Source organism: Martes martes, assembly GCF_963455335.1.
Source record: "Martes martes genome assembly, chromosome: 6".
NCBI lineage: Eukaryota > Metazoa > Chordata > Mammalia > Carnivora > Mustelidae > Martes > Martes martes.
This window is the reverse complement of record NC_137893.1, coordinates 133,178,293-133,203,351: the sequence shown is the minus strand read 5'-3', so window position 1 is coordinate 133,203,351 and position 25,059 is coordinate 133,178,293. Positions and strand designations below refer to the sequence as shown.

The following is a 25,059-nucleotide window of genomic DNA, read 5'->3' as shown; positions in this document are numbered from 1 at the left end:
TGAAGCCCCAAGATATCAAAGAATTATACAACTAAAATAGAACCTCGAAGAGTCCTCTAGTGACCAGGCAAGGGTTATCCCTTAAGCAGACTGAGCATAAACTCCCTAAACTTAAATTTATTTTCATATTTCTGTCTTTGTTAAAAAATCGTTATTATTTATCTTGGAAAAACTGAACTCTGCTGAGAATATCTATAGCTAACTTAGACTTCACGTTATCACTATGCTTGTGAATTACCTGACGGATGCACACAACATGGTCTGTGGACAGAGCTTCTGAAGAACTTGATCTCCTCTGCATAAGCAAGTCTGTCTTAGGCCCTGCTCACTAGTGGCAAACATAGGAAACCTACTGGGTTAGTTGAGGTGAAGAGAACTACAAGATCCTAAGAGCAGAGCAAGACCAGATGTCCAAGAGCCTTAGAGGAAGGACAGATTGCTAAGAGGACAGGCATGGAATACCACCACCTTCTCTTCAACTGCCTCGGCCATACAGCTGATGCGGACATCCACAGGCCCAGTGTTCCTGTCTGCCAACAGCCCACCTAATCCAAGCCTCCAGCAATTGAGCAACGGTGAGAGGAGGATAGGCCAGAGGGAGACTTGGCGCATGCTAAACAAGATGCAACACAAAATTTTAAAAATACAATGCACAAAACAGAAAATTCTGAAGCCTACCATCCATAGACTCACCTTAATTCACTGGAAGGAAATATTCCTTCTTCTTGGGTGCATCTCCTCTGGTTATTTCTCCCTATTCAAAGATTATGGAATCTTCACCGTAAACAAATTTTGCTTGGATTGTTGCACAGAGAACTGTGATGTGTCCCGGCCTCCAAACAATCCTAGAATAGCCCTGCTCCCAATCTGTATCTCTCATCAGCTCCCGTTGCCAAGTTGCTCAAAAATTATCTTCTGTGCTTTTGTTTTTAATCCTTGGACAAAATTATTTATGACAAATGGTTTTCTCTAGATGTCTAAAATGTATTAACTGAGTAAAAAGTCAAAGAATGGTACATACTGTACAATCCTATTTGCTAAAAAATGTGTTTAGGTACAGAAAAAAAAGCACAAAGAGAAAACTTGGCAATGGCTATCTTTTAAAGATAAGAGATGGGTGATATTATTTTATATATTCTTTATATTTTTCAGCACCTGCCTGAAATGTGTATATTTTTAAATTTTGCTGCAAACATACTGTCTTCAAAAGAGTAGTTTTTCATTCTAAAATTCATTGATGAAGGTGCTCTACTAGGCCAAAGTTCCTCAACCCGAGCTGCTCACAAGAATTACCCTTAACTAAAGCAATCTCTGGAGGTAAGACCTAAAGAACAACACTTTCCTCAACTCTACCAAATAATCACAACATGCAATAGAAATCAGAATTACTACTCCATGCTAAAGTTACAGAAGAGATACTTAGGAAAAAATCCCAAAGTCATAAAAACAACAAAACCATCTCATTAGACAAACACTAAATGTCTTTTTAATCCTCTAGAGACTATCTCACCTTTCTACTAAAATCATTAACAGATACTGAACTCTTACTGTGTGCTCGACATACTCGAAGTCTCCAGCTGAAAATACTATGCCAGTAAGACCACACATCGAAGCTGTTCATGATTTCTACCTTCTTTATAGAAATGGTCCACACTGTATGTTTAGATAGTCTGTGTTCACATTAGATTATCTCAAGCTTTGTTCTCACTCCAGCAAATCTAAAAGTGTGGAAACTCCCCTTAGTTTCCAACATCAGTGACTTCTTAGTTTGGGGATGCATCTCACCTAGGTGGCTTGTTAGACTCTCAGAAAGATGATGCACTTATAATTTGAAAAAGTCCCCTAGATCAGAGGTTTTGAAATTTGAAAAAGTTATAATTTGAAAATTATAATTTTCAAATTATAATATAATTTGAAAAAGTCCCCTAGATCAGAGGTCAGCAAAGTAGGGTCCATGAGCTGTAGCTGGCCCACCACCTGTTTCTGTAAAGTCTGTGAGCTAAGAATTGTTCCTACATTTTCAAGTGGTTGAAAAATCAAAAGAACTCTATTTCACACCTCAAAATTACACAGAGTTTGAATTTCAGTGTCCATAAAACTTTACTGAAACATAGTCAGACTCATCCAGACTCTCTATGGCTACTTTCATGCTATAAAAGCAAAACTGAGTAGTTATGACAGAGATCATATGGCCTGCATAGCTGAAAATATTTACTGTGGTACTTTAATTCATTTAATACAGTACTTTCATATATTAGCAAGAGCTGACACGTTGAGTGTTTAGTTAATGATACTTCAATGGCATATATTCTAATAACTCAGGTTCTTCAGAGCACAGTGGGTAGCTGATGTTATGCGGAAGAGAAGCTTGAACAAGAAGGACAATGTCAAGGAAGGTCCCAAGAGAAGTCACTGTCACATATGAATTTTTTAAAATAAATTTAATTTAACCAAATAATACACATATTGGAGATGGCATGAGGGTAAAGAAAACAATCCACTGTCAAGAAATAAAGCAATCAATAGAACCAAATTGGGGAATGACCCAGACTTTACAACAAGCAGAAAGGGACTTTACAGTTACTATAATTTACATGTTAAAGGCTTTCATGGGAAAGGTAGAAAACTCACATGAACAGATGGGGAATTTTAGCAGAAAAGTGGAAATTCCAAGTAAAAGTCAAATGGAAATGCTTGAAATTTTTTTAAAAGTCAACAACAAAAACCATAATATGAGATAAAAAATTCTGTTAATGGTCTCCCCAATAGACCTGACACAGTTAAGCAAAGAATCAGTCACCTTAAAGATGGACCAAAAGAAATTACTCAAACTAAAATATGAGAGAAAAAAGAATAGAACAAGAGGAGGAGAATAAGGGAAAGGAGGTTAAGGGAAAAAAGGAATCATCCATCTAAGAGCTATGCAACAATTTCAAGTGGTTTAACACCCATGTAATTGGAGTCATAGAGGGAGAAGAAAAAGAGAATGGAGAAGAAAAATATTTGAAGAGAGAGTTGAAAAATTCTAAAAATAATGAAAGATATCACACCACAAATCTAAGACTCCCAGAAAATCTCAAGCAAGATAAAGACTTGCCAAAATAACCAAAACACAATAAAATAAAAATAAGCCACACACTACCTAGATACATCATAGTGAAGTGATGAAAAATCAAAGATAAAGGGAAAATATTGAAAGTAGTGGGGGGAACAGTTTACATATAGGAGAACAAAGATAAAAAGTATAGCAAACTTCTCATCAGAAACTATCAAACCAGAAGACAATAGAGTGACTTTTTTTTAAAGACTGAAAGGGGAAAACAAACCAAAACAAAACAAAAAACCTGGAAAGGCAGGAATCTGTATTTCGGAGAAATAGCTTTCAAAACTGAAGGTGAAATGAAGACTTTTTTCAAAAAGAAGAAAAGTTGGGAGAATTAATTGCCAGTGGACCTAAAAGACATATTAAAGGAAGCTCTTCAGACAGAAGGAATAGGATAATAGATGGAAGCTTAACTCTACACAAAGAAATGAACAAAAAAGAAAGTTAAAATGAAGGTAAACATAAAGGACATTTTTCCTTATTTTTAATCATTCTTAACATACTAACTGGACTTAAAAATAAGTCGCTGTATTTGTCCACTTGAAACCCCAATTAACATAGAAGTTGAAGCTACAGTAAATATTTAATAGCTACTCCTTCTTAAAGAGAGAAAAAAACACTAGTTTTTAAATTCAATGGTGACACTTTCAAGGTTTGCCTTAATTCATTGGTTTTCTCAAAGCTTATGGCAACACTTATTACCCAGTTTCACTAAATTACACTTTTGCCAGCTAATTATATAATTTCAAACTGTAAATTACAGTACTTATCATTGAATAGTAAAAGAAATTTCTTTAAAAAGCAAGTTTTTTAATTTAAAACAATCAAAATATCACTGCTTTAAAGCAATCAGGTTAAGGCTACTTAAAATGTTCAAAAATTGCTCTATATTCAAGCCATAGTACTGTCTTCCTAAAAGATGTCACTCAACTTGTTCTTCCTTGTAATTGATTAGCTACTCAGTTACAAAAGCATAAGAATTAAATGTCAAAATCTGAATCTATTATGAAATTATAGCATTATACAATGATTTCAATTGTTATTACTTGTATGCCCTCAAGTATCTTAAATTATACATGTCATACTAAAAAAAAGTCAGTAACAACATGTTTGTTTGAATCAGTCACTGATCTAAAAAAATCTTGTCAGCAATTGATAAAATGTTTCACAATCTCATGACACAGTATTTCCAAGGGATACTGACACTGAACACTGAAAATTAAACTTTTTACATCAATGAGCATAACGTATAATGAAATTCTCGATGTAATAAACTCCTAAAGTTAAATCTAAATACAGGACCAGATGAATGACAGATCAGAAAATAAAAGCACAACCAAGAAAATTTAGCAAGTAATGTGCACACCTGGTCAGAGCGTCACACCTTGGATATCACTGACAATAATCCGGAGGAAGCGGTTACACCACACACGGATAAACAAAACGAAATTAAACGAAGACATTATTTCAGATACTGAATCCAGAGTTTCCTAAACCAAACTTCAAGAAGGTCCAATCCTAAGAGCTGTTAATTGGTGTTCAGAGAGTATGGATTTTTCTAGGTCCTAAGCTTCACCTTACAAATCAGCCTATTAAAAATCTGGGGAAGCACCACTTAAAAAAGAAAAATTTCTTAATTTTAAAGATTAAAGAAACAAGTTTATATGCAAATGGTAAGCGTTTTCCTTAACTCATAGTTAAACTTTTTTTCTTTTCTAAGATTTTATTTTATTTATTTGACAGAGAGAGAAGGAACACAAGCAGGGTGAGTGGGAGAGGGAGAAGCAGGCCCCCTGCCGAGCAAGGAGCGCAATGTGGGGCTCCATCCCAGGACCCTGGGATGATGCCCTGAGCTGAAGGCACACACTTAAGGACTGAGCCACCCTGGTGCCCCCAACTAAACTTTTCTCTCCCGACTTTCTAATTCAGCTTTCCCATAACATCAGCATGAGAACGGCTGGCATCAGATTGTATTACACACAACGAACCTGAGCCTGGGAAACATGTGGCTTGTTCAACATGCAAAAACCAGTTAGTCGCAGTCAAGCATAAAACTCAGTTTCTTGATCCATAAATGTAAGGATCCTACTGCTTCTTTAGACTCTTTATTTGCATACAAAAATCCAACAGAACCCAGATTATTCCGGAAGGAAGAATTCCAATAACTGCACATTATCTAAGTGTTTACATAAATATTGCTAATGTTAAACTCTCCCATATACTTCAGATCTAATGTAGCTAAGCCATCTTGAATTTTCAAAATATGATCATTTAATAGGAATTATTCTCTATAGCTAATGGTTCATATAAAGAAACATTACTAAAATATTAAATAGATTAAAATATTAAAAATAATATTAATAATTAATATTAAAAGATAGTCACTTTTTAAAAACTGGGTTTGAGCAGCCTCCTGGAAATGAGTTGTTTATATTGAAAATTTAATAAGTCTTTAGTTATACCAAATTCTCCATATTAATTTGCTTTATATATCACAACATAGCTACAGATTGATCACCAAAAACTTTATTTTTAAAAATTGGGTGTTCCCAAACCTCGAGCTCTCAATAACAAAATCACCCAGAACTAGCTAAAAATGTAGCTTCATAGACCCCATTCTCAAAAGTCCTCCATAAATAGGGACTGGAACCCTGGATCTGTACCTTTAACCCAACCCAGGTGATGCTGATAAACAGCGAAGTTCAGAAACTATGTTGGATTAAAGTAATTCGTGGCAGGGAATGGGAGAGGGGATAAATTTCATCATGAAAATCCAGTCCACAACACTGACAGAAACATCATAGCTAGACATTGATATCTTTTTGTTTTGTTTTGTTTTGTTTTTTTAAAAGATTTTATTTATTTATTTGTCAGAGAGAGAGTACACACAAGCAGGCAGAGAGGCAGGCAGAGGCAGTGAGAGAAGCAGGCTCCCTGCTGAGCAAGGAGCCAGATGTGGGACTCGATCCCAGGACGCTGGGATCATGACCTGAGCCGAAGGCAGCGGCTTAACCAACTGAGCCACCCAGGCGTCCCTAGACATTGATATCTTGAGAGTAGTATACAGGTGCCTCCTGCTTTTCGAAATCTCCTATTATACCACTTCACTCTTACAAAAAGTCCTTCTAGATTATATCCCAAGATTTGTAAGAACAGGCAACTGGACCCAGGTAAAAGTCTGGTTCTTCCTACTCATACAAGGTTTGGTGAAAAATCTCCTCAGCTAAGGTTACTGGAATTGGATAATCTAATGAGACCTTTTTTCAAATGTTTCCACTGCCACTGTTTACACTACTTTTACTTTTTTTTATATCATACTTTTTTATATTACACTTTTTATTTATATTTTACTTTTTCTTATATTATACTTTTACTGCTAAAATACTTTGTCACGAAAAGCACAATTAGTCTATCATACCTGATATAACCACATACATTTAATAAAGCAGTGTATTACATGGTCACTTCCATCATAGGAAAAAAGAAGCACACCAAATGCTTTGCATTGTGTCCAGTATGTAGTAAATATTCAATGAACATCACTATTTTAGAGCTTTGGTATTTATTAGAATTTTTCATCTGATACTGTGGTAAATTCAACATGCTATATAGTCTCGGGACTCTCTTCTTACAGCTGATTTTTTTTTTTTTTTTTTTTTTTTTTTTAGTTGAGGAAGAGTTGACACACAATGTTAGTTGCAGGTACACAACACAGTGATTGGACAAGTCTATACGCTGCACTATGCACTCTGCTCACTATGGCAGTACTGTCTGTCTCCATACAATGCTATTACAACACCATTGGCTATAATCCCTATCCTGCATCTTTTATCTGGGTGACCTATTCATTCGATAACCAGAGGTCTGTATTTCTCAATCCCCTTTACCTATTTTGCCCGCCCCTCCATCTCCCTCCCCTCTGGCAACCATCAGGTGGTTCTTTGTATTTATGGGTCTGTTTCTGCTTTTTATTTGTTGGTTTGTTTTGGTTTTAGATTCCACATGTAAGTACCATCACATGGTATCTGTCTTTCTCTGACTTATCTGTCTGGCTTATTTCACTCATTGTAATTTCCTCCAGGTCTATCCATTTTGTCACAAATCTTTCTTTTTTAATAGCTAATATTACATTGTACATATATACCACATCTTCTCTATCCATTGATCTACCAGTGGACACTTGGGTAGCTTCCACACCTTGGATATTGTAAATAATGTTGCAATAACAATAGGGCTGCATGTATGCCTTGGGATTAGTGTTTTTATTCTCTTTGGGTAAATACCCAGTAGTAGAATCACTAGATCATATGACAGTTCTATTTTTAATTTTTTGAGGAATCTTCACACCGTTTTCCATAGTGGCTGCACCAGTCTGCATCCCCACCAACTGTGCATGAGGGTTCCTTTTTATTCCCATCCTCACCAACACTTGTTATTTCTTGTCACTTTGATTCTAGCTGGCCTGACAGACATAGGTGATACGTCATTATAGTTTTGATTTACACTTCCCTTATGATGAGTGACGCTGAGTATCTTTCCATGTGTCTGTTGGCCATCCAAAGGTGTTCCTTGGAAAAATGACTATTTAGGTGCTCTGCCCATTTTTAATTAGATCATTCATTTTTTGGCATTATTTATATTCCTTTGATAGTTTGGATATTAATCCCTTAACAGATATATCAGTTGCAAATATCTTCTCCCACTCAGTATATTGCCTTTTTGTTTTGTTGATGGGTTTCCCTCCCTGCGCAGAAGCTTTACTTTGCTATAGTTTAATTTTGCTTTTGTTTCCCTTGTTTCCCTTGCCCAAGGAGACAGATCTAGAAAAATGCTGCCATGGCTAATGTCAAAAAGATTACTGCCTCTGTTTTCTCCAGGAGTTTTGCAGTTTACACCTAACTATTCTTAATCCCAATTTCCTTTCCTGGTTTCACTGCCTGCAACCCACCCCGGACTCACCCTTCCTCTGCAGTTTAGGCTTTCTCTCTACAAGACAAATACCTCTAGTTATTTTGACTCCTCTTCCTGAACTACCTTACTTTTCTGGTCCTTCCTTTCAATCACCAAACAAAGCAAAGGTAAGTTTATATTAAGAGTCTATTAAAGCATCAAAATTACAGCTCACAGAGTCTGAAGACTTACCCAGAAATTGCTTTAAGAAATGTCATCTAGACCTCAGACTTGCTATTGCCAGAGGATATGGATGAATCATATGGATGCCTGATTCAAAGATAATGACATGGAGACTAAGAAAGTAAGAACCCATAGATGACAATTCTGGTTTTTGAAAAACTACAGTAGCTTCATTCTCAGTAAGACATACAGGTAAAACTTCCAAAAAGTGAAAGCCTATAAATTACAAATCATAGCAGCGCTAGTTAATGGGCTCTGTACCACAAAAGAGTAAGGAATTTTTCACTTGTATTGCAGAAAAACCTCCTATAATAGAGCATTTAGAAAGAAGAACTTAATTCACTGGAAGCTAGGGAGCAGGGTACCCCAGAAAGCTGCACACTTTCTTGGGAGCATACTGAAGGAAGGTGCTGGCTATCCCTGTGTGAGTATGGACAATTCCAACTACACACAATGGATAAAAACTTCCCACCCACCCCCTACCTTTCTTTCTTTCTTTTTTCGCTGACAGTCAATACTAACACTAAAGTAGCTCAGCTACTATAAAGTCTAAAAGGGAACTAGAATAGTGTGTATGTATAACAGGAAAATAAGCACATATATATTTTACCTGACTTCATTCAAGTCTGAATTCCCAGCTTCTCGATGTCTGTACCAACAGAAGAGGGGCACCTGCCCCACATTTGCAACAGGCACTGTGAAAGGAGATGAGCCTGAGGCCAGCCTGTGCCTTTTTTCCCAGGGACCAATTATCTTTTCCCAGTACCAGCCTCACTCTGTGTTTACACACGGGTTTAGGGATCCTGAGTTTTTCTAAGTAAAAAATTCTTCTCTAAATTCTTAGCAACTAAATTTGGGTCAGAACACAAAATTGGGAGCCAAAGTAGTTGAAGAAAATAAAAGTAAAGCAAAGGAATGTATTACACTGTAGATTATTTTTTTAAGTCAAATTACCCATAAAACTGAAAGAGTACATGCATACTGACTATAATTTTAGATTGGGGAAAGGGGACTTAGAACATATGGAAAGAAAGAAAAACTATTTCATAAAGAAGGCATTTCTCTCTACTTTAGTAAGCTGAAGAAGCATATAACCTACACACCGTTAAAAATTTTGGAATCCTGTGAACTACACACTTTGGGTAGTGATGGATAGAGAAGAGAACTTTAGCAATGGTGATTAACAGAAGAGATGGAATTTGCAGGTACTAATCCGTTCTACATGGAATCCCTACACTAGTGTCTTCAGGAAGGAGAAAAAATAAATAGCAGAGCAAATTTGGTAGGATTTCTAAAGCTACATATATAATAAATATGGATCACTAACTTTTACACAGGCAATCGCAACTTAAAATTTTGGGAAAGAAATATTATTCAATATCTTAACATTTTCCAGTATCTTTTGTTTGCTGGACAAAAATTAGTTCCATTCACATTATTAGGCTTATCAGGGCAAATAATGCTAGGCTATTCTTAAGTCTCTTAAGATTTATCACCAGACATGCCTGAGTTAAAAAATCTATGTGGAACAAAATGAAAGGCACAGAACTAAGCATCAGTGAACATCATTTCTAGGCCTGCCTCTGTCCCTGAGTAACTGATCCCAGCCATGTTACTTTAATGATGTGATACATCAGTATTTCTAAAATGAAGCAGTCAAACTATGTAAGTTCTAGTTCTAAAGCCTGTTCTAATTTCTAGCTCTTATTTTCATTTTTTTGAAAATGCATTTCTATGGAAGTAATACATACACAAGACTGTTTCCTAAAGATAACTGTCTAAGGAAAAAAAAAGTCAATATAAAAACTTCCCTATTTCACCTTTGTTTAGGATAAAATACAAAGAGAAGAATAAATAACACCTGTTATTTATGTCAGTGTAAAGAAAAAATAGAGATGAGAACACACTCTCATTTTGCTTAATTAACCAGAGTTCTTATTAACCAGATTTCTGTAATCCTTCACACAGTCATTTCTTAAATCCAAATTAATTTGGTTCTACACTATGCTCCTTTCTACCTGTTTCATTTCTAAGTTTATCGTGATGACAAACATGTCTTCTGAGTTAATGTGTTATCATAGTCTGAAAAAAAGGTAATAAATTTTCACTTATTAGTATCAGAGCTGAGCAAGTTACTCTCAACTTCCATGTCTGAATCCATAAAGATAAACAATAATCTCTTTCAAGATTATCAAAAAGATCAAATACATGAAGGCATGATAACAAGCACAGAAAAGTATATTTAATAAGTATTTTAAGTAGTTTTAGGATTAAGTAGTTTAAAGGTTCGACATCTAGCCATAAAATTTGCTTAAACAACTCATCCCCTAGTTAACAGTATATTCACGCCAACTAATGCAAGTAGAATGTTTAATGCAATTGTTAAGTGTTATTTTAGAAATGCAATTCAATAAACAAATATTGAGATATGTGCAGGTAGACTAATGCTAACACTCTAGAATTCCATGATTATGACAATGACACCCCCCCCCCAAAAAAAGCTCAGTCTGGAAGAGACAAATAAAAATTATAATTGAACAGTATAATAATAAAAGCATGTACATGGAGCAGAAGCAGCAGGGTGAGGTAAGTAACTCATTCTGCCAAAAGAAAGAGGAGGAGCGGATGCAGGTGGGAAAGGGGAAAGAGTACATTTGCGGGCAAAGACTGGGGTTGAAAGTCCTGCTCGGCCATTTACTGGTGATATGATTTGGGGCAACTTCACCTCTCTTCTCTGCAATTCTACTTTGGAAATTTATTCTTAAGGTCAGAAATAATATATGTAAAGTGTCTGCTACATAGCAGGCACTCACAAAGTAAGTGGCGGTCGAGTCTTGTCTCAGGACGTATGTGTTTATTTCGAATAGACCAAATCCTAAATGGCACTATGGCAAGCATCTCTTGACTAATGACCAAGCTACATATGGGATTACTAAGGTCACCAGCATGAGAGGGCCACAGTGAATCACATCACATCAAATGTTACCACTTCCAGAATCCACTTTTTTTTAGAAGTGGATTCCTAACATGTGGTCCACTCAACTGCTGGTGAAGCGTATTTCTAACCTACATCTTCCTCTGTTTCTACCGAGACAAACAGCATTTTGCATAGTCAGGCTCGATATTTCCTAGAAGCGGACCCCGTGTTCCTCAGTCCCACCTGAGGAACTAGTTTTGGATGTTCAGCATATCCTTTACGAAATGGCGAAGTCTAATGAGCAATTGACGATTATTAAGATTATATTAAGCGATAATGAGAGCTAACCCTGGGTTGAAACTATTATCAACCTACTGGTTGACTCATAGAACTGGAAGCCACTATAATGATTGGAATCCTAACGTCAGTATTTTAGAAATACTGTTAAATCTAGCCAAGTGGTAAGTTACATTTATACTACTCGATAGCTCCCCAAACTAATTTTCTCTAAATAAATGATGAGCTAAGCCAGTCCTTATCAAATACAAATATATATTTAAGTTCTTACTTTTCACTTCAATCTTACAAACACTATTGATACAACATTTGAAATATGAACAGTAGATAAATACAAGCAAAGCCAGCAGTAAGATAACGTAGACTATCTCCAAATTCAATTCAATCATGAAATGGTCTTCCTGTCAGTGTATTTTTTTTAGAAATAAAAATATGTTCCTGACCCTCAACCATCATGTAAGGTCAGTTTGCATCAAGTTAAAAAACCATGGACTAAAAGTGAGGACACCATGAATCAATCCAGAATCTATGTTAATTTTATAGTTGCCGCATTCAAGAAAATCAGTGTCTTTAAATTCATTCTATGGTATAAAATTCCATAAAATTTTTCTCTACAGATATCTGAATTCCATATCATGCCAGATTTTATAATAAATATATACATATGTTACTATATTATAAATGATATTCTATATTTATCATGTATAAAATACACATGTGTATATAATGTCAGGACAGGTTATATTTGTAAAATACTCCTCACACTTAACAAGTTTGACATAAAGTATTTTAAATGTTCCTACCAAATTTAGCTTTATACATTTGCAAGAATTAAATCCTGAGTATGTTTTTAAGTTTTTTCCCTGGGAAGCAGAGACCGAGGAGACACCAAATTACAAGTGAATCTCTTTCTTCTAACCACTAATCTTAAAGAGTATTTTTTAAATTCAGAAATCAGTGTGTAAGAATTTCCACATTAATGCAGAAGTTTCTTCACAAACCAAACCTACAAATTCGATAAAAAATGAGTATTACTGCTAACTTTTACAACCAAAATTGAGGTTAATTATTATAATGTAGTTAAGTCCAATTCCCTCTTGACAGCCTTGACGAATGAAGGGAAATGCAAAAAAAAAAAAAAAAAAAAAAAAAAAAATCAAATGTCACAGAAGCGGCAGCTTGAGGCCAGAGAGACAAGAGGGAGAAAATGGTTAAGCTGAAATGCTTGAAATGCACTAGATCTTGGCCCAAGCCCCTGACCCCCTATAACCTACTTCATCAGTCATCTAGGGCAACAACAATTTAACAGGTGAAGCAAAATGATCATGGTGAACAGAGAATTTAAGTCCTGCACCCGGTTTGAGATTTGCCAGAAAGAAGAGGATTTTAGCAGCAAGAAGCGGGGTGTGTGTGCGCGCTTGCCGGGCGGGGGGTGGGGGGGGGGAAACCAACGCTAACTGCGCCCGAGTCTCAGCACTAACGCTATTCCGCGCGTACTACACAAGGCAGCACCGTCGGCAGCACTCCCCGCGCCGGGTAGGAGGAGGGGGTCGTGGATTTTCCAACCGCGATCAGGCCCCTCGGAGTGGGTCGAGCGTCTGGCCCCGGGGACCCGCGTGGAGTGCCCCCCAGTTAACACCTTCCAGGCCAGGACGTGGGACCGCCTGCCAGCCCGCCGGCGCGCACGGGGGTGGGGCGGCAGGAGCGCGGCCCCTCCTCGGGAGGGAGAAGGGAGGCAGGGGGCGGCACCGCATCCCCGTCCCCACCCCGGGCGCATCAATTACCCGTGAGGTTCCTCAGCACCGTCCCGTGGGCCCAGAGGCTCAGGACCTGCTGCACCGACAGGTTGATCATGGAGTGGTCGCCCCCCTCCGCCTTCATCTTCCCCGGGGGGCGCCCGCCGCCCTCTCCTCGGGCGCCGGGTGGCGGCGGCGGCTGCGAGGCTCCGGGGGCGGCGGCGGGTGCAGGGCTCCTCCAGGCCGCCGCCGCCGCCGGGGAAGGCTGCGGGGCGCCGGGCCGGGCGCTGCTGCTGCCGCCGACGGGCCTCCGGGGGGGGCAGCTCAGCGCGTCTCCCAGGCAGCCCCCTCCCCGCCGGGGAGACATTGAGGACGGCGGACGGGGGAGGGGAGGGGGCCGGGCGCTCTCCCCGCGCGGCCCCCGAGCGAGGACTCGGGGCGGAAGAGGCCGCTGCCGCTCCCTCTCAGGGGCAGCCCCGCGCCGCGGGGGCCGGGCACGCGAGGAGGCCGAGGTCACGCAGGGAGGCCCGGGGTGATGGGCAGACGGCAGGTGCAGCCCCCGACGGGGCCCAGCTCATCACCGCCGGAGGACGAGGAGACCCGGGACCCGGAGGAGGCTGCGGCGGCGGCCGCAGCGGCACCTGCCGCCAGCCTGCCCACCCTCCGGCCGCGGACACTCGAGGAACCGCCCCCTCCACCCGCGGCCGCCGGCGGGCCGCTCGTGCGCGCGCGCACAGGTCCCCACCTCCCCCGCCGTCCCCGGAGCCGCTGCGCATGCTCACTCTCCCCCTCCCCTCGACCCGCCGCCCTCCGACTGCCTGCCGGCCCCCAAAGCCCTCCTCCTCCCCCTCCCCGCGCGCGCGAGCTCGGGTGGCTGACTGCGCCGAGCGTCGGCCCGCAGTGGGGCGGAGGGAAGCGCGGCCTACGTCACTAGCGCCACCGCCAGGCCCCGCCGCTGATTGGGTGCTCAGAGGGAACCACCTCCACTCCCTCCCCGCCCCCAGACCCCGGGCGCGCGCCTGGTGTGAGCTGGAGTCTTGCCCCGGGGCGGAGCTGGGGGCGGAGAGGCTGGACCCGAAGCGTGAGGGGCAGCCCTGACCCACCTTGTGGGGAGCCGGGGTGCTCAAGCACGTGCGATGGGTTCTGTGGCATTACAGCTTTTTGGCCTCAAAATGTTTTTAATAAAGATGTTTGCGTACAAGTTTTTTTTTTTTTCCTTTTAAGGGTAAATATCTCAACGTTTTAGATGTATTAAAATTTGCGTGTTTTTTTTTTTTTTTCTTAAGTAAGTCAGCTGATCTGGCTAGGTCACTACCTGCAGAATGTATTTCTAAGCCGCTAAAACAGAAATAGACCCGCTGTATCATTCACCCAGTCCTTCCCGCTTCAAGAATTTGGGCCTCCCGTGGCGCTAGTATCTGAAATCACCTATTGACCCAGCGATCTGGAGGTGTCCTACTCCTGAATGCTGTCCTCTAGTCTCGCTCTCTTTTCGTTGCAATATTCTTTTTATCTAAATTGTCAGAGTCTCGTTGTTGTTGTTTTTTTTTTTAACCCCTACGACTGAAACTATACTCTCTTCCCATGGCTTGCTGCCTTTCTCTGTGTCCGACCTGAGCCCGAGGAGCTGTCTCATTTACAACTACGGCAAATTCATTTGTTAACTCCTCCTTGAAGGATGAAACCTTTTAACTTGAAAAATAAAAGCTAAATTTTGGCGATAACATAAATATACATTAGGCAGCCCCCTCCTCCTCTCCGGCCTTTTTCAACTGCTCTGCTTTCTGGAAAAGAAAATTGACAAAGAGAAGTAAAGAAGTTCATGTGTTAGCTAAATCACCGAGTATATTTGGCCAAAGCACAGAGGGATTGAATCACCTGTAAGACAGTGGTCTTGGTGACCACTTTAAAAATAATTTTACATGTATGTAATTGTCTGTTGTGTATATGTATGTATTATCTGTTTGATATTACAACACAGGAAAGGGAAATTTTTGCGACATTAATAGGAATTGAGCCAAAACTCACAATGTAGAGTTTATCTTCTTCCTACAGTTTAGAAGTATTAGATCTTAATTAATTTAAGATTATATGCTATCAGACTTAAAAGAGGCATTAGTAATTTTCTAATTCATTTTATTTTACAGGTAGAAAACTAATCCTGCAGAATTAAGTGATTGAACAGAGGTGACACCGCTCGAAAGCCCAGTTTCTGAATTCCTCGTCTATGAATTCTTTCCTGCAAATGACACTATCTTTCTCACCTCAGTAATTAACTCCATAATTTAAGATTCTGAATGGGGAAGTGCAGGTTACCTTATGGCAGCATGAAGAGACTTGGTATTATTTGGTTAGTGGTATTAGAGTACGTGAGCACATCCCATGATGAAGGGTTTATAGGAACAGTTGCATTAAACTCTCACATCAAGAACTCTTAGTCAGTTTACATAGAATCAATTGGGGTTCTTCTGGTTACACACTATTTAAACATGGTAGCATATATTTAAAACATTCAGGAGTTGGGGCAGTGCCTAGCACGTGATATTCAATAAATATTAGCTGAATGAATAATTGAATGAACTTCATAGAAAAGTTGGCATTTTTCTTGTTTTGCATATTTTTTTAAACTAAATCTAAACAACTTCAGGAAATGAGAAAGTAAAACACAGCAATGAAGCCTCAAGTTGATCTGCACTTCGATAACCTGACAATTTTCTCCCTTCTTTTCAGTTCTCTTTACTAAGTATTTATTTGGCTCCTACTATCCATAATGTTCTATGTGAGGCCTCATCTATAGGTTTTGAAGATGAATAAGGTCCCTATTCTCTAGGCTAATGTATTGCATGTAATTTGTCTTTGCTTTGATAAAGCTAATGATACCCACCATGTGGAAGCCTATAGTCTTAAGAGAACTGAACATTTTCCCAATAGCCAGAGTTATGAAACTCCAAACTGAGTTAATGCAAAAAGAAGTCGCATGCATAACTTCTTTCCTTGCAGATTTTTGATACTGAATTAATGTAGCAATCACGGAATGGCTTAGTCACACTGCAGAAGTCAGGGAATGCCTCAAATGAATCCTTGAGGTGTCTTTCAATCTTGTGCCCTTGTGCCCAATCTACAAACAGTTCCTGGTTTATTTTTTGCTTGCAAGTGAAGGGACACCCCTAAGTCTTAGGCATCTTATTAATTGTCCAGAGAGGGCCCGGAAGAAATCTTTCAAAATCAACTGGAATATAAAATGATACTGATCCTTTGAGAAAAACATTGACAATTGAGAATTTTTTCCTTCACTTTATTATCTTCCTCTCTTGGTCTACAGTACTACAGCATAATGTCACATTGTGTAGACAATCTAATTTCATCTTCTTGCACATCGTAGTGGTTCTAAACCCTGAGTGGTGGAATGGGTTTAATAGATTGATTATCTGAAAAATACGGTTTGAATACCGCCTGCAACACTTACTAGCTTTAAAATGGGAATAATAATATTATGTCTGTCTTCAAATATTTGATGTCCTTTGAGAAATAGTAATAATGAACGTAACCTCCTTCCTTATGTCAGGCCTTGTGTCAAATACTATAGATTTAATTTTCACAAGGATGAGTTAAAATTTCACAACACTTTTAAACTATTTTGTTTTCAAAACCCATACAAAAAGCTGTCCAAATCTTTGCGCACACACACACACACACACAGTGAGATCATTGTTGGTTGTTTTCTGAAGAAAATAAAATTCAGTTGAAAGAAATGACAGAAGAAAGAAGAAAGAGCCGTGTTATATATATATATATATATATATATATATATATATATATATGCTACAGCACCGAAATTTACATGTTGCAGTGTTTCTCAGAACACCTATTAAGTCAAGAGACATTTCTAGCACAGTAAATCAGAGAAACAAGGTAAATAGTATTTCCTTCTCTAAAAGCTGTAATTCTAAAAACAATGTTGCAAGATGACACTGTGGAAATTCACACCCTAAATATGGCCTAGCTACCACAATTAGAATCATTCCATTTTGCCCACTTTGGGAATTTAAAAAGTTGAAATTTCTGTGACCGGAAAATACAAAGGTATGTCCTATTGTATCTCCCCAATATGGCACACTTAGGATGCCAAACTACCATTATGGAGCTGCCCAGAAAAGAAAGAGTTTCTCCACATTGGCAGTGGGCCATCCATCCAGTCATCAAGAGTCAAGGCCATGTTTGAGATGGGAGGACAGACAGATAACCGCCAGCGCCTGCAGCTCCATTTTCCATCTCATTTTTGTGCCTTCCCTATACCTGTGTATTCAAACCACCTTATTTATCATCCCAAGTCTTAAAAAGAGAGAATACATAATGATGTTTGGACTCTAAAAATTCATATACTGAAGGCTAAATGTGAGCATAAGAAGAAAAATATTGCTAAAATCACATGCACACAAAATCCTGCATTAGCAGCATACAAGACTTCGTTTTCACCCTAAAACCAATGTTTACAAATTACCCTGCATCCACCCTGCTCATATTATAGATGGAAGGCCAAATATAAAACATAAAATAGTCTGTTGACTGAACAGCACCTATAGATTTGTGATACCTAATTCTCACTGCATTCAGTTCTTAAATTATTTCACTGTTGAGCTAAACATCAGCAAACATTATATGCCAAGAATAAAATGGAGAAAGTCATATTTCACCATATCTTAATTAATGTTTTTCTGATCTCGACTGAAGTTACATTTTTTCATGTGTATAGGAACATTTGGATTACCTTTTCTAGGGAATTTTACCCATTTTTTCCTTGGGGTATTTTATCTTTTAAAAATAACGTGTAGGACCTTTTAGATATTTAACAACGCACCATTTGTGACATGCATTGCATTTATCATATCCATAACCTTTGTCCATTGCCTTTTTACTTTAATAAAATTCTTTTGTCATACAGAATTTCTGATATTTACGTTGTCAGGCTTTCCTTTTATGGTATCTGAGTCTTCATCCATGCTTTAGAAAGTCTTCCTTTCTCTCAGGTTTGATTTTTAAAGTCTCGTATATGTTTCCTGAATATTTGATGAGAGTTTTTGTTTACAACTTTGGTCCACTTTTTAATTTTTTAAATGTAAGGAGATTGGCAGAGATCCAATTTTTTTTTAAGATGGCCACTCAGTTGTCCTAAAACATTTATTGAATAATCCATCATTTTCTCACCTAAATGCTTAAAATATCTAACCACCTAAAATACCAGCTACTTCATGTACAAAATTCCTTATATACTTGGATCTATTTTCAGGCTTTCATTTCTGTTCCATCTATCTATTCATGTATCAGTATTACACTGTTTTTATTTTAACTGTAAAATATGCTTTAATATCTAAATTCTGTCTTGCTTATTCTTCATTTTCAATTTTTTCAAAATTAATCTTGAATGCGTATTATCCCAGAGGAACTTTAAAATCAGCTTCTTAATTCTAAAACTACTACTGGTTATATTTTTAGTGGAATCATGTTAAATTTATAAATAAGTTTAGGGGAAATTGAGAAACCTTCCCCTTATTTTAAGAATTTTAATTTTGAAAAGTTATTGAAAATGTCTGTTTAATATCTGCAGATAAGACCATGTGATTCTTCCTTTGGTTCTCCACACATGGTGAATTGTATTAATACATTTCCTAATGCATTCTCTTTGAATTCTTACGATTAATGCTACTTGGTCATGATCTCTCATTCTTTTAATATGATACTCAATTCTGCATCTTAAGTTTTTACTAAAATTGTGCCATCGAGGGTGATCAGTAGACCAAGCGACTCTGGATTACGGGTTGTAAGTTCAAGTCCCACATTAGGGGTAGAGATTACTTAAAAACAAAATCCTCAAAAAAAGAGGGGGTGACAGCACCTGTGTAGCTCAGTTGGGTAAGCATCCGACTCTTGATTTTGGCCGAGGTCATGGTCATAGGGTCATGAGATCTGGGCCCACATCTGACTCTGTGCTGGGTGTGGAGCTAGGATTCTTTCCCTCTCCCTCTGCTCCTCAACCCCCACTCCTGTGCTCTTTCTTTCCCTGTCTCTAAAAAATTAAAAAATAAAACACTTTAAAAATTGAACAAAAAGAGTTGTGCCATTAATATTACAAGTGAGATTGATCTGCAGTTCTCTGTTTAAAAACATGTTTATTTGAGAGAGAATGTGAGAGAGAACATGAAGGGGGGAGAAGGTCAGAGAGAGGCAGACTCCCCATGGAGCTGGGAGTCCGATGTGGGATTTGATCCGGAGACTCCGCGATCATGACCTGAGCCGAAGGCAGTCGCTTAACCAACTGAGCCACCCAGGCGCCCCTAAAAACATGTTTAATTTAGGGGCTTTTTCCTAATTAATTTGTATTGGCTTTATATAAAATAATTAGGGATTGTTCTCATTTGGGTTTCCTCTCTTCCTTAAAGGTTTGGAGGAATTCTACTGTTAAACTGCTGTTGATGCTTTGGGGAAGCAGTTCTTCATCAGCTTTTTGTATTTACTATTTTCCCCCCTGGGCAATCAATCCATGTGGATATGTTTTTCTCTTCTTGATTCCTTTTTATAATGTTTTCCACCATTTTAAAAAATAATTTTCTTTTTTTTTAAAAGATTTTATTTATTTATTTGACAGAGAGAAGGAGACACAGAGAGAGAGGGAACACAACTAAGGGGAGTGGGAGAGGGAGAAGCAGGCTTCCCACTGAACAGAGAGCCCAATGTGGGGCTGGATACCAGGACCCTGGGATCATGACCTGAGCCGAAGGCAGACGCTTAACTGACTGAGCCACCCAGGCACCCCTAAAAAATAATTTTCATTGTTAACCAATGCCTCTTGTAATTCTTTTAACTTCTCCAACACATTGCTGAGTTTGTGAATCTACATATTCCTTCATTTTATCTTAATTATATTTGCTGATGATTTTATATCTCTCCCAATTAACCAGGTCTTAGAGATATTTATCAGTTCTCCATGGGTCTATTTATTCATTCACTTTTTTACTTCTTTCATGATCAGTTTTCTTCTGCTTTCCTTTGTATCATTTTGTTATTTTCTATTAGTTTTACTTTAGCTGTTTGATTCATTTACTTCTGTTCTTGTTTCTTAATAAGTACATAAGTTTGAGTGTTCACTGAGCGGTACTTCTGTCCTAGAGCTTTTTTTTTTTTTTTAAAGATTTTATTTATTTATTTGACAAACAGAGATCACAAGTAGGCAGAGAGGCAAGCAGGGAGAGAAGAAGGGAAGCAGGCTCCCTACTGAGCAGAGAGCCCGATGTGGGGCTCAATCCCACAGTCCTAGGATCATGACCTGAGCCGAAGGCAGAGGCTTTAACCCACTGAGCCACCCAAGCACCCCATGTCCTGGAGCTTTTGAAGCATACTGTTCCATTAACATTTTCTATTATTACCTTCCAGAAATTCTGCCATTGTAGTTTTGATTTCTACTTTAAAATTATTTCAAAGAGATAATTTAATATTTGGCTTTTGGGAGAGGAGGTTTCTATGGATTAGCCATTCATCATGCAATTACAGTCTGGCCAAAGAGTGTTATCTATACGATTCCTACTTTGGGAGATTTATTAACATTTTCTTTGTGGCCCAGTAAACGGTTAACTTTGGTAAGTGAGAATACACAAAGAAAAAATGTGTAGTCTATTTTTAGGAAATTGCCATATCCATGAAGATCTACCGTATTTACTCTGTTACCAACAATCTTCCAAATCTTACTTATTTTTACCTGCTAGATCTCCATAGGCTGTACGTTAGGTTTCACTAGCTCGTGCTACACAACGAAGAAACTCAAAATTTCATTGGTTTAAACAACACATCTCATTTCTTGCTTGGAGCATGAGGACTACAGATAAGTTTTTGTTCTCCTGGTATCCGCTTGCTCGGGCTCAGTCCAGGTCCATGTCTATTCACATCAGGTACTGTCTGAAGGTTCATGCTGTCCTCATGGTCTAGGGCTGGAAGTAGGGTCACAGCAAAAGCTCCGGCCTTGCCTGCAAATTTCAAAAGGACTCCAAAAACTCAGCAATCGATATAAATAATGTTCTCATGCAATAGTTTCAAAATTCAATATTAATACAAAAATCCACGATGATCACAATATCAAAAGTTTTAAATAAAAGCAGAATCTGATCCTGCACTTGCATAATCCTACCTTGCCCACCTCACCCCCGGTCCCAGTGCTGGCAAGAACAAGAGAGGAGCGCCAAACTAAACCGGTGCATTCAAAGTTTACGAACAGATATGATCCCTGTCACATAGACTCACGTTCTTTTGGCCAAAGCAGGTTACATGATTAAGACCAAAAGGGAGGGGTGCCTGGGTGGCTCAATGTGTTAAAGCCTCTGCCTTCGGTTCAGGTCTTGATCCCAGGGTCCTGGATCGAGCCCCGAATCGGGCTCTCTGCTCAGGAGGGAGCCTGCTTCCTCCTCTCTCTCTGCCTGCCTCTCTGCCTACTTGTGATCTCTGTCTGTCAAATAAATAAATAAAATCTTAAAAAAAAAAAAAAAAAGACCAAAAGGGATAGGAAAAAGAAGGAAAAGAAGGAAGGAAGGGAAGCATGGGTGCATGGAGGCAACAAATAATTTGAACAAATAATACAGTCCCAAACAGGCTGTGTGAGGTCAGTCTCCTACAAACAATATACGTGTTAGGGTGGCCAGTGATGTGGGCGGCAAAGAATGGCACCAAGAATAGAGCAACAAGCAGAACAGAGCTTATTCATTCTCCAAGGGAAGAGAGCGGCCAGATATTAAGAGAGCTGACAACCCCAAGTTAGGGAATTTAAGGATGTGAGAGGGTTGTAGCTGTGCCTATGGGGGAGCATATGGGGGGTGGAGGTCAACCCTTGGCCTGGTAGAGCAGGAGGTGACAGGTTTCACAAAGGGCTCTGTCCAGGGCTTGTCCAGGGTTGTGGTCCAGCTGGAGAAGAATATGTTTGGTAGTTGTGGTCTACTTTCTGAGAATGTGGAGCACCATGACCTAGAAATTTAAGAGTTGAGGCCAACTACAGACACCTGTGAGATTTGTCTGTAAGCTTGGCTGGGGAGGGGACTTTGAATAGGACCCTTTCAATATGTCTGTCTATTTCTCCTATTTCTGTAGTTTGGGTTTTATGAATTTTGACTGTATACTTTTCAGCGAGCAGATTTTCTAGTATATTAGAGTTTATTTATGACTTTTACTTTTGTGAAAACTAAGAAAGGGAAACCTCACTAAAAACGGAGTCCGGAGGTTGGGCGACAGGAGCTCTCGGGCCCTACCACTTGTTATCGTTGCAAATCTGACAGGAAGAGACAGACCTTATTCATGGATACAACTTTACTACCCCAGCAGGAGGAAGAAAAGTTTTCCTCCTTTCCCAGCAGCAGCCCAGCCAATGAGAGCTGGTCGCACCTCAGCCAATGAGGGGCCACTATGCTTCTAACTCCCAGTTCACTCCAGCGGACTTTTGTTTGTATCAGCCTCCCAACTTCCCCCTCACCTCTGTAAAGAGCACTCCTCTGCTTTGTTCAGTGGACTTGCCTTTGGTTTTTGCCTTAGTTTGCTTGTCCAGGATTGCAATTCTCTGCTATTCCCAAATAAACCCATTTTTGCCTGGTAAAATAACTGGTTTTATTTTTTAAGGTTAATGCCTTGCTGTTTAAAATGTCTTCATTTGGGGCACCTGGGTGGCTCAGTTGGTTAAGTGTCTGCCTTCAGCTGAAGGCAGGTCATGGTCCCAGGGTCCTGGGATTGAGCCCCACATTGGGCTCTCTGCTCAGTGGGGAGTCTGCTTCTCCCTTCCTCTCTGTTTGTTGCTCTGCCTGCCTGTGCTCCTCTGTCAAATAAACAAAATCTTAAACAATAATAATAATAATAATAATAATAATAATAAAATGTCATTTGTATTATAGAGGCTTTCAACATTAATTTAATCTCGTCTAATGTTAAGATCATGACTTTAAAGGAAATATTCTTGTTTGTATTTGCCAAGCATAATTTTGTCCATTCTTTTTCAACGTTTCTGAATAAGTTTGTTCTAGCAGTTCTGTTGTTGAATTTGACTTTGTGATGCACCATTAGACTATTTTATGGAAAATTTGAAACCATTTCCATTTGCTGATATAATAGGTATGTGGTATTAGTTGTATCATAGTTATATTATTCTGTTTGTGTTGCTTTTTTAAAAGAGGTATTTAATTAATGTGGTTTGTACGTCCTTTATGCATTTCTTATCATTTAAAAGAGTAGATTCTGTTTTTATTTCTTATTATAATCTCCATCACCACCGCTAATAGACATATCATCCTCTGTTTAGAATGTGACTCCTGACCCACTCTAAGCAATCCTAAAATTGCTTTCTTCCACTTCCTCACATCTGTTTTTCCTCCTCATCCCCATCAGATTATAGTAGATTATATATTTTTTCTACTCTTTACTTCTACTGCTAAACTACATCAGTCTAATCCTAGTTTAACTGTTCCTCCAGATATGAACACTTAATGTTAGGCAAATTACTTAACCTGTCTAATCTCTAATTTCCTCATATATATATACATACATATATGTATGTGTGTGTATATATATATGTTTCTATTATTCATTTGTATATTATGTATTTTCTTTTAACATTTCCTAGAGCTAATGTGAGGGTCAGACAAGTACTCAGAATGGAATCTGGGAGCTATAAACATTTAATTAAAGCTAGCTTTTATTATTGTTTTATTTAAATATTAATGGATTTTTATAAAACTATACAGAAGTGTCAATTTTCTGAACAATAGTTCTTCTAAAGAATATACAAAAAGGACTTGCAAGGAATAGTCTGGATGGGAAAGCATCTACCTCTGTTTCTCCTCATCTCCTCTTTTTTTTTTTTTTTTAAGATTTCATTTGTTTATTTGAGAAAGACTGCACACAAATCAGGTGGAGGGGCAGAGGGAGAGGGGGAAGCAGACTCCCTGCTAAGCAGGGAGCCTGACATGGGGTTCGATCCCAGGACTTGGGGATCATGACTTGAGCTGAAGGCAGACCCTTAAGTGATTGACCCACCCGGCTGCCCCAACCCCTTTTTTAGACATAAAATATCCCCATGGTTGAAAACTCTCACCATGCAAATGTGTACAGTGAAAAATCTTCTTCTACCCCTGGTCCCCAACCACTTGGTAACCCTCAGACATCCACTGGTATTAACTCTTCTGCTGATTCGTTCTAAAGTTTAGCCACTTTAAATATCATTTCAATCCCAGCTAGGAAAGATTAGGAAACCTGAATGTTTAAACCTTCCCTTTACCCACTTCCCTCTCAACTTCTGTAAGTTACACAATATTACTTCATCCTGGACACCAAGAAGTCTATGGAAAATACAATAAATTCCTTAAAATCTTATGTTGTTGCTTTTGTTTCATGCTTACATGAAAATTTGATTAAGTAAAAAATTAATAAGTCACAGTCTAGTTCAAGGTAAGATAGAATAAACCCTTCACTTGGCGTCCTCTGTGGAGTGCAGCTATTACACTTAGACAGAAGACTGGAAGAACTTTGAAAAGTAAAGAGTAGCAGATGGCTTGGAGAAGAGGATGAGAAGTGCCACCAGACAGACCACTGGTTTCCCATGTTTTATTCCTCTGGTGTCCCCTGGCCCAGGCCAGGGGACAGGACAACACAGAACCTAGACAGGGACGTAGGTACTCACAGAGAGAGCCCCAAGAGAAGTTTTCTTGTGGCTTGAAGAGCAGGGTAAGGGTCCCCTAACTGCCGCACCTGATTGGATGAGACCCACTCACATCAGAGAAGGCAGCCTATTTTACTTAGTCTACAGATTCAAACCTTAATCTCATCTAGAAGCACCCTCAAAGAAACACCGAGGA

The 25,059-nt window shown here is 39.0% G+C and overlaps 1 protein-coding gene across 1 annotated transcript in view; it reads right to left on the bottom strand.

Annotated features, from left to right (window-relative positions):
- The window catches only part of TMEM170B (transmembrane protein 170B), a 35,750-nt gene extending 22,159 nt beyond the window's left edge, over positions 1 to 13,591 (bottom strand). Inside the window, exon 1 of the mRNA XM_080806118.1 lies at positions 13,235 to 13,591. Within this exon, the coding sequence (XP_080662244.1) occupies positions 13,235 to 13,553 (319 nt within the window). The 5' untranslated portion in view covers positions 13,554 to 13,591. The remainder of the gene's footprint in view (positions 1 to 13,234) is intronic.
- Between the last annotated feature and the right edge of the window lie 11,468 nt (positions 13,592 to 25,059).